Consider the following 14,951-nt stretch of genomic DNA (forward strand, 5'->3'; position numbering starts at 1 on the left):
GATCCTCGCTCTTCCATTAGCTCACACACATAATGGCAGGGTGTCAGACATTAGTAATACACACTTGCTAAGTGTAATATTTAAAAGACACGGGCCGATGTGAAATGGCCATGACCCTTGATTTTACTTTTCCACTTAAAATGACATTTAAGATTTTAGTTTCAGTTAAACAGAAAACAAATTGCACATGAAACTAGATAAGCCAGTTCTTAGTCTGTCAAACAAGAGAAAGTTTCGAGTGAGAATGAGGAAGTTAATGATATTACACACATTTTGCCACAGGAAAGTTCAATTTAATACAATTTAATTATTACAAATGTGATGCATAAACACACCAGATCAGTCCTGTCACAATAACAAAAGCTGAATAAAGTAAATTTCGGAACAAACTGTGACTGTTTCTATGCTTTTAATTTAATGGCCGCGCATATTGGTTTACCTTGTATTAAGTACAAAAATGTAAAGGGAAATTGTTCAAATTTCTCAAGTAAAACTACAAATTGAGCTCAACTGGCTGTGCCTGTTAATCTAAACTGAAAGGTATGTAAATAGAAGATGTATTTTGGAGTGCTTTTGTTTTGAAAGTCCCATTTCTAGTATCAGGTGTTTAATAAGACACTACCTTCTCTACCACGAGTACCTAAATTCTTGTCTTACTTGCTGCAAATAAAAATATACATACATATACAAACTTGAGTGGAAAAGAACAAGAGTGACACTGTTAGAAATGTTATTAATCTTGTTTTGTTCTCATTTTTCTCTTGATAATGGCTTTTTCCCCACTGCAGACACTACCACATATTGTTACCGTTTGTTTTTGGGTTTTTTTTTGGCATGTCATCTCCCACACTAACATCATTTTCTTCCTGTCCACTGCATAGGATGTGGTGGTGGTAGGAGAGGAAAATTTCACCACACCGTGCTATATCCAAATGGATGACGAAGCCTGCCACATCCTGACGGAGACGCTGGGTACCTACTGCCTCGTGGGCCAATCTCTGAGCGCTGCAACCACCAAGCGCCTCAAACTAGCCATTTTCGGCCCTGTCACCTGCCCTGCCATGGAGTATCACATCAGAGTCTACTGCCTGGACGATACACAGGATGCACTCAAGGTAAACACACAGCGGGTTACGTTTGTGTGTTTGTATCTGTGTTTGCAAAAGGTTATGTAGGAGAAAATAAGTGTGTTTGTAGGTATTAATGATGTTTGTGAGTGTGCCATTGTGACTGAATTGGTAATGTTTGTGTGCGTGGGGAAGCATAGCCAGCGGATGATATGTGGGAGGCAGAATAAAAAAAAAAACCTTTGTGCTGGTGTGTCACAATAGCATCGCTGCTCCTAAAAAGATGTAGCAGCTTCCCCAGCACAAAATAAGCCACATTTATCCCCCGACTGTTGTCGTCTCCCTCTGTTTAATACCTCCATCTACCTACATGAAGAAAAGATAAGAGGATTATTATACTGAGCAGGGATATTAAACACGGTTATTAAGTTTGGGAATGGGTAATGAGAAGCGATTGTGATCTTGCTGCAATGACATTGAAGTTGGTTTCAGATGGCAGGTCCAGATTTGAGTTCATAAAGCCCAGAGGGAAAGTGATGAATAAACTATAAAAACATTTCATTTGTGAATGTATATCAGAGCATTTGCAGGAAACTGCTGAGGTAACAGGATATAACAACAGTTTACAGCAGCACAAAAGTAGACATTTTGTCTTGAGGGCAATAGGCATGGGTTTCACATGCTAAACAAGTGTGTTTGTGCATTCAGGAAGTCCTACAGATGGAGAAGCAAATGGGTGGGAAGTTGTTGGATGAACCAAAGACTCTCAACTTTAAAGACAGCACCCACAACCTGAGACTTTCCATCCACGATGTCCCTCATACTTTGTGGAAGAGCAAACTTCTAGCAAAGTACCAGGTAAACTGCTCATTAAAAAGAAACAAACCAAAAAAATTTAAGATTTTCCCCTGGCACAAGAGCAAATCTTCTATCCACTTCATCTCTCTGCAGGAGCTTTCCTTTCAGCAAGTGTGGAGTGGTTCGCAGAGGAACCTCCACTGCTGCTTTACCCTGGAGCGCTTCTCTGCCAGCACTGTGGACCTGGCCTGTAAGATATGTGTTCGCCAAGTGGAGGGAGAAGGGCAGATTTTTCAGCTGGACACTACACTGTCAGAGGTATGACGACACTTTACTGAATGCAGTCTAAACTCTTTTCACCTTTTCACTTTTCACGTGTTAAGAGAGTCTTTCTCCTTGTCTGGATCTTTAAATATCAGTGTGACTTTTGAAACTTCTTGTCTTCTTTTGAACCTCTTGTTTGTTTGTTTTTTGCACCAAGAGATAATAATAGAAAGAAAATAATTCTCCATCATTTCCTGCTCCTTACCTCTCTTTTGCTAGAGAGGTGGAATGAGTTCAACCTCGCTCTCGTGTCCTGTTCCACCTTTTTGTAATGTCCACAAAGACGGACGAGGTGGGAAGGCGGGCCAATGTTTTTTTACATAACCCAAAAACAAAAATTTTCTGTGTTGCAAATCCATTTGAGCTACATTATGTTTGGTTTCGTGAGGTGGTGTTAAAGTATGTACATGCGGTCTGCTAAAGTCTGTGTCTCTCCATCAACCTTTATTTTTCTCTCTCTCTCCCTGCAGGATTCCCAGAGTATTGACACGTCTCTGCTGGACCCCGCCAGTAACATCACCACACTGGTGGGGCCCAATGCTTTCCGCATCCCCGTCTCCATCCGACAGAAGTTGTGTGGCAGTCTGGATGCACCGCAGACCAGGGGAAATGACTGGAGGATGCTGGCCCACAAACTTAACCTTGACAGGTGGGTTAGAGGAACAGGACTGTCTGAAAGAGATGGTGACTCAGATTTAGACCCTTAGTGGTTAAAGTCTGGCCACAGGAACAGGCTTTTCTCATTTTTGAAAGGGAAAATGAAAGACATGAAATGAAGGAATAAGGGTCACTTGCTTTAGAAATCAACAAAATACACAACCTGCTTATTCTTCAGGAAATTCAAATCCTTTCATTTTCCCATCAGAAGTAGGCACCAGGATCACATGGGGAATAAAACTGTAGATAACAGTTCAGTTCTCATTTGATTTTGATTGTTCTACGGGAACGTGACCCATTTTGATAAGCATCTGTTGAATTGAGATTAATTGAGCCTGACTGAACTGAGACAGACAGAGAGATAGAATGATGCTGCTCTTTTCAACACGTCATCCATGTGTCACCCATGTGTCTTTGATAGTCTTGTGTGCGTGTGTGTGTGTGTGCACGTACGCGTGCAGGACGTGATAAAGGTACACTGTGTGTCCATTTATAAGGTCTCAGCTCAGCGGGGCGGCCTTATCACAGGCAGCAGCTGCAGATTGACGAGACCACTGACGGAGTGTGGCATGAAGGAAAGACTGTGCAGGGGAGAGACTTGAACCAACTCTCTTTCCCAGTGCACAGTGACAATACATACAGAACAGTAGTGTTTACACATCTGTGTAAAAAGATAACATTTTTTTAATAATGTCCTTTACAGCTCAAATGCTCTGAAAGTGAGCCTTTTGTTTTTACTTACTAAAACTGACTGCCTAATCAGCTCATTAGCATATTCCTCCGACTTTTCTCCTGCCTTTATATAAAGTAGATTTTCAGTGCTTTGCTTGTTGCAAGAGAGATTAATTTATTAATAACTACAAAATTAGCACCTTCTTGCAGCAGGAATCGTGAAATCCACATGAAAGAAAAAAAAATGGAAAAAGAGAGTGAAATGTTTGCATAACCTGTGTAAATGAATGCAGCTAAAATGAAGCTACAAAATTGTTGAAATCATTTTCCAGATCATGTCTGCACACCAGTCAAGTCCTGTCTTCTAATTCAAGTCAACTCTCTGTTAACCATTTACAATCTTTTCTAAGTCGTCCTTCCCTGTTTTGTTGCAATCTCTCACTCAGGTATCTTAACTACTTCGCCACTAAATCCAGTCCTACGGGAGTGATCCTGGACTTGTGGGAGGCCCAGCATTTTCCTGACGGCAACCTCAGCCGCCTGGCCCAGGTGCTGGAGGAGATGGGACGACATGATAGCCTTGTTCCTGCAGCGAACGAACACTGACACCTGCCCACCGAGGAGTGCGTCATTCCAGGGAAGAAGAAGAAGAAGAAGAAGAATATGAAGAAAAAGAAGTACAAAACTAAAATAAAAGAGAGGGACGCCCCAAAAGCAGGAGAGTCATTTGGCGCCCCACTGATAAATGCACGTACACATTCAAAGATAACTGCGTGTGCGCGCAGTCTGAAGACGATAGAAACAGCTAGGTCTGCTCAGCCATGATCCAGTTAAACATTTGGCAACAAAGGGTGTAAAAACTTGGAGGATAAACAAGAATCTCTGCCAGTCATTTTTCCCTGGCTGCTCCACTCTCTCTCTCACTCTCCCTCTGGTACAACAAGAAGATATTTTTGGCTCTATAGTTTCCTTGGAAACAGCTGTCCGGTTATTTGGATGGACTGTGTGGATATGAGGGGGTTGCCCTTCCTATAGACAGCAGTGTGAGCAGTTGAGACACTACCAGAGGTCAAAGGAGAAAGGCTTGGGTCAGAGAAAACATCTCACTCTCCAAAATCAGTCTCCATAGCGAATCCATGGACGAGTGTGTGCTCTGTGATAACATAGTATTTAATATTATGCCTATTTATACATATCTTTTGTTTTTTCTTCTTTTTATGCTGCCTGTTATTGAACACTTGGCAGTTTTCTCACGTTTTTGCTTCTTCTTTCATTATGTTTGACTGTATCATAGCATCTCCTGGTGGACATTTGCAGTAACGACTCATCCTGTCAGCCAAGTTTTATGTGTACAGAAGGAAATCAATGATGTAATCATTTTGCAGTTTTAGTGTTGCTGTCGTTAACTACTATTAATACTTTTTATTCATGTTACTTATTGGTTTTCAGTTATGTGTGCTTGTTTAACATTATTAAGTCTTAAAAATATTTTTGATAATTTGCATTGCTTTTCATTTCTTTTTATTCTTTTTGGTCTGTTGTTTTGCATGTTTTTTACCAGGTCATTTGGCTAATTACATGAGACTATTGCTCCTTAAGAGGGCGATCAAGACAATTTCCCCAAAGCAGATGAAGTTCATGAGTGATGCTGATGATCTGAACGTTGTTCAAGATGATATTGTCTACATTAAAGAGACCAGGCAGAGAGGAGAGGTAGATAGAAAAGGGAATCAAATAAGTATATTTTTATAGTACCACTGTAACTGAATAAAACTGCTTTGTACCAAATTATTGACATACAGTGTATGGAGGTTAAATTTAATACAGAAGGTGGTCATCTAAATATCAAATGTCATAATTGTCATTTCTTGTGTTCGGAGGTGAATGACGTTCGTCTGAGGTTTTGGAGGAGAGCAGAGATTTTAACTTAGACTTCTGCGGTTGTACATTAATGACAGAAGCCATCAATGTTGCGATGACACTGACTCTGTGCGTAAAAAAAAATTAGTGATAGTTGTAAATGCAACATTCCTTTGATGCAGCAGTACTTGTGACTGTTCAAGTGTTCTTGGTTGGTTCTTGATTTTTTCTTTCTTTCTTTCTTTCTTTTTTAATGGCAGTTGTCCCAGTTTTTCGTAAAGCCGTCTATGCAACTTTTGCATCTTTCTGAAACAATCTTTACATTCTCAGTGGGCTAGCCTTTGCATTCCCTAGTTGTTCTCCAGCTTCATGATTATTATTGTGTATAGTGAGAATGTAGTCTGTCTGTTTCTGGCACTCAACTGCTTGCATTTCATCTGTCAAACTTATTGTACAAAGTGTAAGAAAGAATTTTTAAGACTAATAATAAATTATATTTATATGCAACATTGAACATGGAGCACGAGGAGGTTATTTGTTTGAATTATAACGTGAATCTCACAGAAGTGGTCAACGTTAATAGACAAAGTGTGAAGACAGATAGTTTTAATTGGGGGAATGTTCTCCAGATCCACTCACACACACTCTGATTCATCACATCTGCACAGATTAAATAAGGCACATGCCACTGTGGTAAAATGGACAGGATGCATTCTGTCCACAGATGAAGCATCAAAAATCACATTTTAACATCCAGCGAGGCAATAATTAGCTTAGGTTTCAGTTCAGCTATGTACAAGTGAACCGTGAGGGAAAAGACGAGACAGTGAGGGAGGATAAGGATCAACTCTCAACTCAGACAACCAAAATTCACAAATCCATCAGTGACAAGTGTTTTACCCAAAGGTCATCTTTTAATATTGAAATAAATTGTACATAGGAATACTACAGAAAAATCTGTTTCTGCTGGACATATGCCTTTATAATTAATTTAATCTTACTCAGCTTTCTTCTGTAATAATAATAATAACAATAATAATAATAATAATTACAATAACAATATAATTATCAGTCAATGACAATCAGTCACTGAGTATGAATTAGACATTTCTTTGGATCGATGAAGGTCACTATGGACGGAGCTGACAGTGACTGAGTCAAAAACAGGAACGTGAATGCAGCTGTGACAGTGCAAAAGACCGCACAAAAAAAACAAAAACAAAAACAAAAAAACATCTGCTATATGGCTTCAAAAGGGCAGAGCAGGAGCTTCCTCTGTTTCGAACTGATCAGAGGGATTTTAGTCCTTCTCTCCTGCAAGGGTCCCTGTCCACCTGCCCACCTGGAAAGTCCGGACCCGACAGTAACTCAGCTTTCACAGAAAGCACAACCTGAACACTTGGTCTGAGGCAGAGCTGGCTCAGACAACGGGAAGGGCAGATCTCCACTGATAAAATAAATCTTTCACCTTACATTTTTCCGGCTCCCTGTCAATCATTTATCTCCATCACTCATCCTCCCTGTTAGATTCTTTTGTCCTTTCATTCACAGCCTCTTTTTTTCTCCCTTTTTTCTATTGGCCAGCGTAATTGGTGGCGTGCCAGTGGTAGTGACAAGTCTCTGCTGATGAGCACATCTCTGTTGACTCTCTGTCACAGTTTGATGTCTTGGGACTCTAACATCTTCGCCAGGGTCTTCTTTACCCTCAGGGCTGTGAGGCGACATGCCGGGCTGTGAGCCCAGCACTCCGACATCAATTTTCCCATCTGCCGTAGACACTAAAGACACAAACATATACATAACTTTTTCATATAAAGGCTTTACAAGTTGTGATAAGTTGATTTATTCGTGATAATAAACTATTAGCCATTTTTAAGAACAGCTCTGGGATTGGCAGGGTATCAAACTGATGAATATTTTTTTCTTAATTTACTTGCGCTTTTGTAATTGTGGGTTTTTTTTGACTGCTTTGAGCTCTAAGGGCCACGTACATGACTCACTCACTTTCTAACATGCACAGTTACTAATGTGTGCAAATTATATACCAACCATATACATTTTTTTCAATCCTGTCTACCCCAAGTGTTCTTTGTAATGGCTTATTATATCTCTATAAATCCTTAATATGTAATTCATTAAACATAATAAAAGCCCTTAGCTACAACACATCAAGTCTTTTAAACCTACGCATTGTTAGAAAGTGGTATCAAAAAACGTGTATTGATACCTCATCACTGCTCCAGCGATTAGCAAATGAAGGTCTTTGTTTCTTGATGCAGACGACTTCTCTCATGTCCTCATAGGAAGGATCAGTGGGCACAAGGTCGTAATAGGGCAGCTGATACTCCTCGACTATGCCTTCAGGAAAAACAGATGTGTGTAAGAATCAGTATTATCATCAATTAATCATCCATCCGTAGATGTATAAATTGTGTCTGGATAATATGTGATTCCCAACCTCCAGAAATGCAACGTCGGGCCATCTCCCAGACGATGAGGCCAAAACTATACATGTCAGCCATTATAAAAGACTGGAAGTAGCTCCTGTCCAGAGTCTCATCCAGCACTTCAGGTGGCATGTAGCGCTTTGTACCAACTCGCAGGTTGGGAGGGATATCCACGTCATTGGTGTCACTGCAGGGAGGAGAAATGGAAATGGATTAAAGATATTTCCGAAAGAGTCCAAGATACTCCTATGCTGCATTGAAATGGGTGTTTAAAGGTCTAAAATGCATGTTTTACCTGTTAAATTTGACAGCAAGTCCAAGATCTGCTATACAGCATGATCCATTCTTTTTTACCAAGATGTTTTTGCTCTTCAGGTCTCTGTGTGCGATGGCTGGTTTGCCCTGTGTGCCATAGATCTCAGTGTGCAGGTGACAGAGGCCTGATATGGAAGAGTAGGCCAGTTTCAGTAGAGCCTTGATGTCTAAGGTGTTGGATTTGAGGTAGTCATATAACGATCCATTCTCATGGTAGTCTGTGATTAGGTAGAGCTGAGTCCAAGAACCGGTTCCTTTGATATCTGCTGCTATGAATCCTGGAGGTTGAAAAAAAGGAATGAGAATATAATTCCAACACAAATGACTTGGCTCAATTTTCAGCCAAACCAACACAAAAGACAGCCCTTATCATTATTTTTGTCTCTCCATTTATAATGACCTTACCCAAAATATTATCATGTCTCATCAGGAAGGTCTGATATATTTCAGTCTCTCTGAACCAGCTTTCTTCCTCTGTGGTGAAGAAGACTTTAACAGCCACTCTCTCTCCTCTCCACTTGCCCATCCAGACCTCTCCATATCTCCCTTTTCCAATCTGCTTAACCATCTGAATCTGTTTGGCAATAGTGCGCTGCACCTGGATAACATTGTACAAAAGGTATTATTTGATATGCAATTTCCCTGTAAAAAAATGTACAAATTTCAAATTAAGAAAGGCATTTAATTATTATTATTATTTATGTTATGTCGGCTTTCTGTCTCAATGTGCCGGAGTAGAGTTGGGTGATAATTTCATATTATTGTTTAACTACTTTCAGAGGAATCCTAATGTGATGAAGTAAATTCTTTTGACAATGATTTAAAAATGTGATGTAGAGAGTTTATTGCACTCCAAATGAATGTAATTAACTTTGCATATATTTGGTACAGAGTAATATTTATTTAGCATGAAGCCAAATCACCCAGCCTGAGGTGAAAGCACAAGACAATGCAATAATATGTTACTGTTCCAGGGTTGAGCCTGAGATGTGCAGGTGTGCAATGACTTTTCCTCACCAGTAGAGGGAGTCCTGACCCAGAGCCAGACCCGATGCTGCGGGAATGCTCTATTAGGTCCTTCAGGGACTCCCCTGGGGGGATATAGGTCTCCTCCTGCTCCAGATCAATACTGTAGCGTGGCCGTGACTCCTGGCGCTTATATCTGTCACAGAAAGGTTCCGCAATGTTTACTAACTGCACACGGAGAAGTGTGAATTTGTTGAAACAGACTTAAGACAGGCTTCAGATGTCTTTGTGATTCTTACCTGAAGTAACAGAAGACAAGGATGAGACCGAGGATGATACTGCAGACTGTTATTGAAATGAACAGAGCCATGTACTGAATACTGTTGTCAACATAGTCTAAAAAAAAATAGACAGGAATATGTATTAGTATCCTTTTTTCATTATAATTATTATTATTATTGCACCACCCCTAAATGTGAATCATCATGTACCAAATGAGATGTATGATTTCAAAGGCTGTAAATTCAGAGCTGATGAATACGTGGTGACAGTCATTTGTTCACTGTTATCTCCACCAACATCTTTCTAATTTTCATTGGCAGGGACAAGCTCCCATTCCCCTTCCTCTCTGTAACCCTTCCCTGCACTCGCCGCTCACAGCGTGTGATCGATCACATCCCCTTCCTGAATCCCACAGATCAACTGTCATTCTGACATCGCTACAGAAACCCCAGAGGTCTGAAGCAGCTCTGGGGCTCTAGTCTTTCTGCTGTGCGCCTGCCAATCACACACACACACAAACACAGACACATGAACACAGCGGATTCTTCAAGGCACGCACAGAACCGCATACACGCACACACACACACACACACAGCAAGAAGGACCAGTGGACAAAAAAAGAATGAACAGTCCGTGTGTGTATGAACTCTCCAGTTAAACTGTAGCTCTATTGTTTTCTCATCAAATAGTAAAATAATTACAACAATGATCTGTTGTAAACACAATTCACAGACTTCATGGTTCAACATTGGCTATACAGCAGTACTTGCTCTTGTTGTGCACAGTTTTCCTTTGCAATGAAGGAACATTATCAACACTTCACTTAGATTTAGAACATTCTCACTTTCACAATTTTAACCATACATATAGTTTTTGATATTTTAGCTTGTTTACAGTCTGTCTGATGGCCTGGCAGCTTTCTTCTTGCCCTGTCTGACTTTGCTGTACTAATGATGCCACATTCTCAAATCTCAGTGATTAGTAAATACAGTGTTATCATCACATTAGCTGCTGGAAATGATGTCCAAAACTATGATAAATTCCTTTGTTTCTCTCCAACTGACTTGACAAATCCATTTGTCACTGTTGGGTGTGAAGGTCAAAATGAAGTATGTGAGGGTGTGGAAAAGCCTAAGTGACAGAGACGTGAAGCGAGAAAGAGAAAAAAACAGTGTGTGTGTGTGTTGCTGTGTTGCGGAGTAACAGATGGACAGATATCTCGCATCCGTCCCAAGGCAAGAAACTCAAGCAGGCCCTGGGGAGAGGCTGTCCTTTTCATTAGAGGGTGAGAGAACAAGCCAAGTCTGCAGGCTCTGTTTCACCTGCTTCTCTCCCTCTTTTCACCTCCCTCTCTTTCTCACTCCAGCACCACACTGTGGTTTGTAACAGTTTAAACTGTCACTACCCATCACCACCCGGCATGGCCTGAATGAGCCCGTTCTAAAAGCCACTCACGCTTTAAAGCAGGGGCAGGATTTCAGTGTGTGAAAACCTGTGTGTGCGTGTGTGTGTCATACCCGGCGTCATGAGTGGAGGGAGAGTAGGATGCAAGTCCCTGTTGCAATAGTCCTGATCTGTGCAACACTCGAGAGCTCTCCTCGAACGTGCGTTCCACGTGTCCTAACACACACACACGCACGTAAGCTCCATGCATTCCTATGTAACACTAATGAAGACACAAGAGTAACGAGTATTTACAGCCACACTTATTCTTAATGAGAACATTTTACAGTATACTAAAGGCTTTTTTCCACTGTGTGTAAAGATAGTGGGGCTGGACAAGTCTGATTTTAAATCAGTCTCATAAAGAGTTGCAGTGACTCGAGGAAAGCTCATAAACACTTAACAATGACTCATGAAGAAGGACACACATACACAGCTGACTTACTCTGCACTGGAACTCAGACCCAGCAAGACCCAAACAACCTGCAGTGAGTACTGCCAGACCCCCCTCCTCCTCCTCCACCATGGTGAAGCAGTAGCCGTCAGTCCTATAAAAAATGTACGTGCATATAAGTCAACATCGTCTGTCTGTTCATTATTGCCATCATCATAAGGAAAGGGTTAAACTTAGTTTGAATTAAGCTGTGAATCTGTTTATTGAGAGTAAATCCTTTCAAAATCTTTTTCAGGCCTATTTGTCTTTCACTTCTTGAAAGTTCTAAGACAAATAAATATTTCAGAGGTGACGCTCAAACATATTGCCAGATAAATTACATACAAAGCCAAACGTCAAAGAGTCCGCGGATTATATAGCCTCGATCTGGTAGCCTCAAGCTGAGGTGAGGAGCTGCCCACAGACGTCCGCTACACTCACGTCTTGTAACGCCACACAGCCAGATTTTCTTTGAGTTTCAAAGTTGTCAACTTTAGCCCCATCCAGCTCTGACTTGAGACTTTGTCAGATTTTGCTAAGCCTCTCCCCCTCATAAAAGACAAGTTTATTAACATATACAAAATACAAAGTGAAAATTTCAGGAAAAGCTGCTCATATTCACTCACTCTAGAGATTTTGTGTTTTTCTGTTTTGTATCACTAAATCGAATATTTCTGAAGGCCTTCTGATCTAAAAAGCTGTGCTTGCCTTTGTTTTTGTTTTTTTCCCAAAAGTCATTGCAGTAGACAAAAACAAATTATTTGGAGATTAAGTGCTAATGAAAAAAAGTAATTAGTTGCTGCCTTAGAATACAGCATCAGGTCCATCTAATTTTAACATATTAATTCATATAATTATCATAAACACTTACATTTCTGCAACATACAGCATATGCTGTATGAGTATTAATCTCCAGCGCAAATGGGTTGGCTAATGAAAGCGTTAATAAGCTGTGTCTCAAGAGGCTTGAGGGAATTCATTTAAGAATGTTGCCAAAGTAAACATTTGTGTACCAGACGCACACAAATCAGGTAATTAGAGGTAATTACATCGGATAATTATTTGTGTTGCCTTTTAAGAGCCTTCACGTAGAGTTATTTTTAAAGTCTGCGTGTGTGTATCAGCACGCACGAGCACAGTTTTGTGTGTGCTTCACCGTACATGCAGGTATTGTTGACGGAGTCTTCGGGGCAGTGGTGGTAGCAGTGACACCAAAGCATGTTCTGAGCTGAAACTGTGGCCGTGCTGCTGCTCTCCTCGGCCCTTTGCTCCGATCCCCCCTTCCAGCCGTTCTTCAGCAGCAGGGCGTCCAACATGTTGGCTGTTCTCAGAGAGAGACAGATAAATGTATAGATTGAGAGAGCAACAGAGACAAAGAAACTGGACTTAGCACCGTGACAGACCAAAACATTTGGCTTTGCTGGAGCCTGAGCCATAAAACTCCAGCACACATACCCGAGGAAAATTAAAGATAGAATAAATCCAAAGGACCCAACACCATTTCTCCTCATTTCCAACAGGTATTCTGAATTACATTATATGTACGCAGTACATTAAAAGAACATCAGGGTTCTGCCTGCCTTGGCATGTTACCATGGCAATGCAAACCATAAAAAGCGTGAATATGTGCTGCTGAAAGTAACCATGCTGTCCTGGACTGGACTCAATGTACCTGCATGAAGTCTGGAAACAGAATAACACTATTCACCAGAAAGAGGTCTTTGTGCTGTGCGTGTGTGTGCGTGTGTGTGCGTGAGTGTGTGTATGCCTGCCTGCTTGCCTACAAGTGCCTGTGCATACAGTGTGTATGCATAGTACTCATAATGCTTTAAAAATGTGTTTGAGTCTGCAGATTATTGGAGAATCTAACAGTATGGGGAACAGACACAGAACAATCAGAGCCTCCAAATCAACTGAAGAATTTTTTGTCAACAAACTGATAATCAGGATAAAATAAACTTAAAGCTAAAAATTGAATTAGTCTATGAGTTTGTAGATTATGTTCGCTCCTTGAAACAAATATACCGACGATGATGACAGCTAATCATCCATTGTCACATTCTACAGTTTATACACTCTGAATGCCACAAATCATTGGTAGACATCATGCTTTGCTGTCAAAACTAAAAAAAGTATAGGTGGTTACCACTGGATATATGGAATGATTTTGTGTTTCATCTTCCAAAAGGAAGAATAACATTTCCAGCTGGCAGTAGTTACAATGAACTCCAGTACCAAAACATACACAAATGAGTGAAGCCAAGTGCAGTAATACAGTACAGGTGTGTTCACATAAGCCAAGTGTCAGATAAATATTATTGCTCTGGACTTGCTCATCCTTGAAAGTGTTAACTTTCACAGCTTCCACTGAACATTAAATCAATCCGAGGTTGTGCTTTGAACAAAAGGGGAATTCCGTCAAAAAACCTGTAAAAGCTGTTTGGTTGAACATTATCCATCAGATATTCAATTTAGTTTTTCATACATGGGACTATTAAATCATTTGTTTAACAACAGTAAAATAAAATACAAATAAAAAGTTAAAATCGATACTTTGTGATCTATTTCTATTTTTCATAAATGTATTTTATGATTGTAAAAGTTTTATCAAGTGCTCATCAAGAGTTAGATTTCCAGACTGAGAGCAAAAACAAAGTTCATAGTGTTTTAGGAAATTTTAAATTTAAAAAATTAGAGCATTAGCTAATATTGCAAAAGAAATAACCACCATTAAGCACTTTAATTATTTCATGGTAAAAAATAACTGCTCTACATCATTGTAGATAAATACACAGTCCGAAGTAAAAAGTTAATGCATGTTAATTATTTAATTAACAATGTTGGCTGTTAAATTTTTCATATTCATTAAGAAAGAAGCTTTTTGCCCTCACCATGAATTCAGTGAATGTGCAGACATTGATCAGCAGACAATAAAACCAGTTCAGACAACAGCTCGTCCCTGAAGACCTCCGTGGTCAGAGTCGAACAGTGTTGTGCCGCACTAGATGGACGTCTTGCCCATTGTTTCCTCTTCTGCTCTCTTTATTGTGATACTTATTATAAACTGTAGGTTTTCAAGAAGAGCAAGAACAAGATGGCTACGCATTTGACGTGGAAAGTTAATTTGCCGAGATATCAAGACATCCATCCAGGCGTTGCAGATGTGCATCCCCACATTACCTCATACATGCTTACGCCATGGATGGGTTTCATTGCAGTAGACCTAATACCTAAGAAACGCAACTGCCTGAAAGCCAAATAGCAAGTAAGAGGCCTATGTGATGAAAAAATATACTTAAATGGTACTCTGTGTTCTTCCAATCTAATCTGTGTTACTGTTTCTGTCAGAAGAGAATTTGTGGAGATGTTCTGATCCTTTCTCACAGAGGCCTTGGCTGTCTATCACATCTGCTTTGCAAGTGCAAAGAAATAAAGCTGAAGAGGAGTTTTTTCATGAATTTGTCAGTAGGCTATCAGATACATTCTGCCCATATCAGCTGTTTTAGTTAAACTTTGCAAAAGCAGTGAGCGAGCAAGAAAGACAAGGGCAGGTCACTCCGGAGAGAAATGCTGCAGGAAGGCTGATGTCAGGGGAGGAGTAAAAAGCAAATGCAGCGTGTAAATATGCGGCCTTGAAAACATGTCACACTAAAACGCTGAAGGCCTGACTTGTAAATACAATCTAAA

At 40.3% G+C, this 14,951-nt stretch overlaps 2 protein-coding genes across 4 annotated transcripts in view; one reads left to right on the forward strand and one right to left on the reverse strand.

Moving 5' to 3' along the window:
* unc5cb (unc-5 netrin receptor Cb) overlaps positions 1-5,905 on the forward strand; it is a 106,779-nt gene extending 100,874 nt beyond the window's left edge. For both annotated transcript variants that reach the window (XM_046375554.1, XM_046375555.1), the window contains 5 exons: positions 882-1,115; positions 1,776-1,925; positions 2,019-2,183; positions 2,660-2,838; positions 3,965-5,905. In XM_046375554.1, coding sequence (XP_046231510.1) covers positions 882-1,115; positions 1,776-1,925; positions 2,019-2,183; positions 2,660-2,838; positions 3,965-4,124 — 888 coding nt within the window. In that variant the 3' untranslated portion in view covers positions 4,125-5,905. The remainder of the gene's footprint in view (positions 1-881; positions 1,116-1,775; positions 1,926-2,018; positions 2,184-2,659; positions 2,839-3,964) is intronic.
* Positions 5,906-6,272: 367 nt separating this feature from the next.
* bmpr1bb (bone morphogenetic protein receptor, type IBb) overlaps positions 6,273-14,951 on the reverse strand; it is a 46,453-nt gene continuing 37,774 nt past the window's right edge. For both annotated transcript variants that reach the window (XM_046375564.1, XM_046375563.1), the window contains 10 exons: positions 12,426-12,585; positions 11,277-11,379; positions 10,906-11,008; positions 9,406-9,502; positions 9,158-9,302; positions 8,546-8,738; positions 8,121-8,418; positions 7,837-8,012; positions 7,606-7,736; positions 6,273-7,156 (listed from right to left, as the gene is read on the reverse strand). In XM_046375564.1, the coding sequence (XP_046231520.1) occupies positions 7,031-7,156; positions 7,606-7,736; positions 7,837-8,012; positions 8,121-8,418; positions 8,546-8,738; positions 9,158-9,302; positions 9,406-9,502; positions 10,906-11,008; positions 11,277-11,379; positions 12,426-12,580 (1,527 nt within the window). In that variant the 5' untranslated portion in view covers positions 12,581-12,585 and the 3' untranslated portion in view covers positions 6,273-7,030. The remainder of the gene's footprint in view (positions 7,157-7,605; positions 7,737-7,836; positions 8,013-8,120; positions 8,419-8,545; positions 8,739-9,157; positions 9,303-9,405; positions 9,503-10,905; positions 11,009-11,276; positions 11,380-12,425; positions 12,586-14,951) is intronic.

Source organism: Scatophagus argus, chromosome 20 (genome assembly GCF_020382885.2).
Source record: "Scatophagus argus isolate fScaArg1 chromosome 20, fScaArg1.pri, whole genome shotgun sequence".
NCBI classification, from domain to species: domain Eukaryota; kingdom Metazoa; phylum Chordata; class Actinopteri; family Scatophagidae; genus Scatophagus; species Scatophagus argus.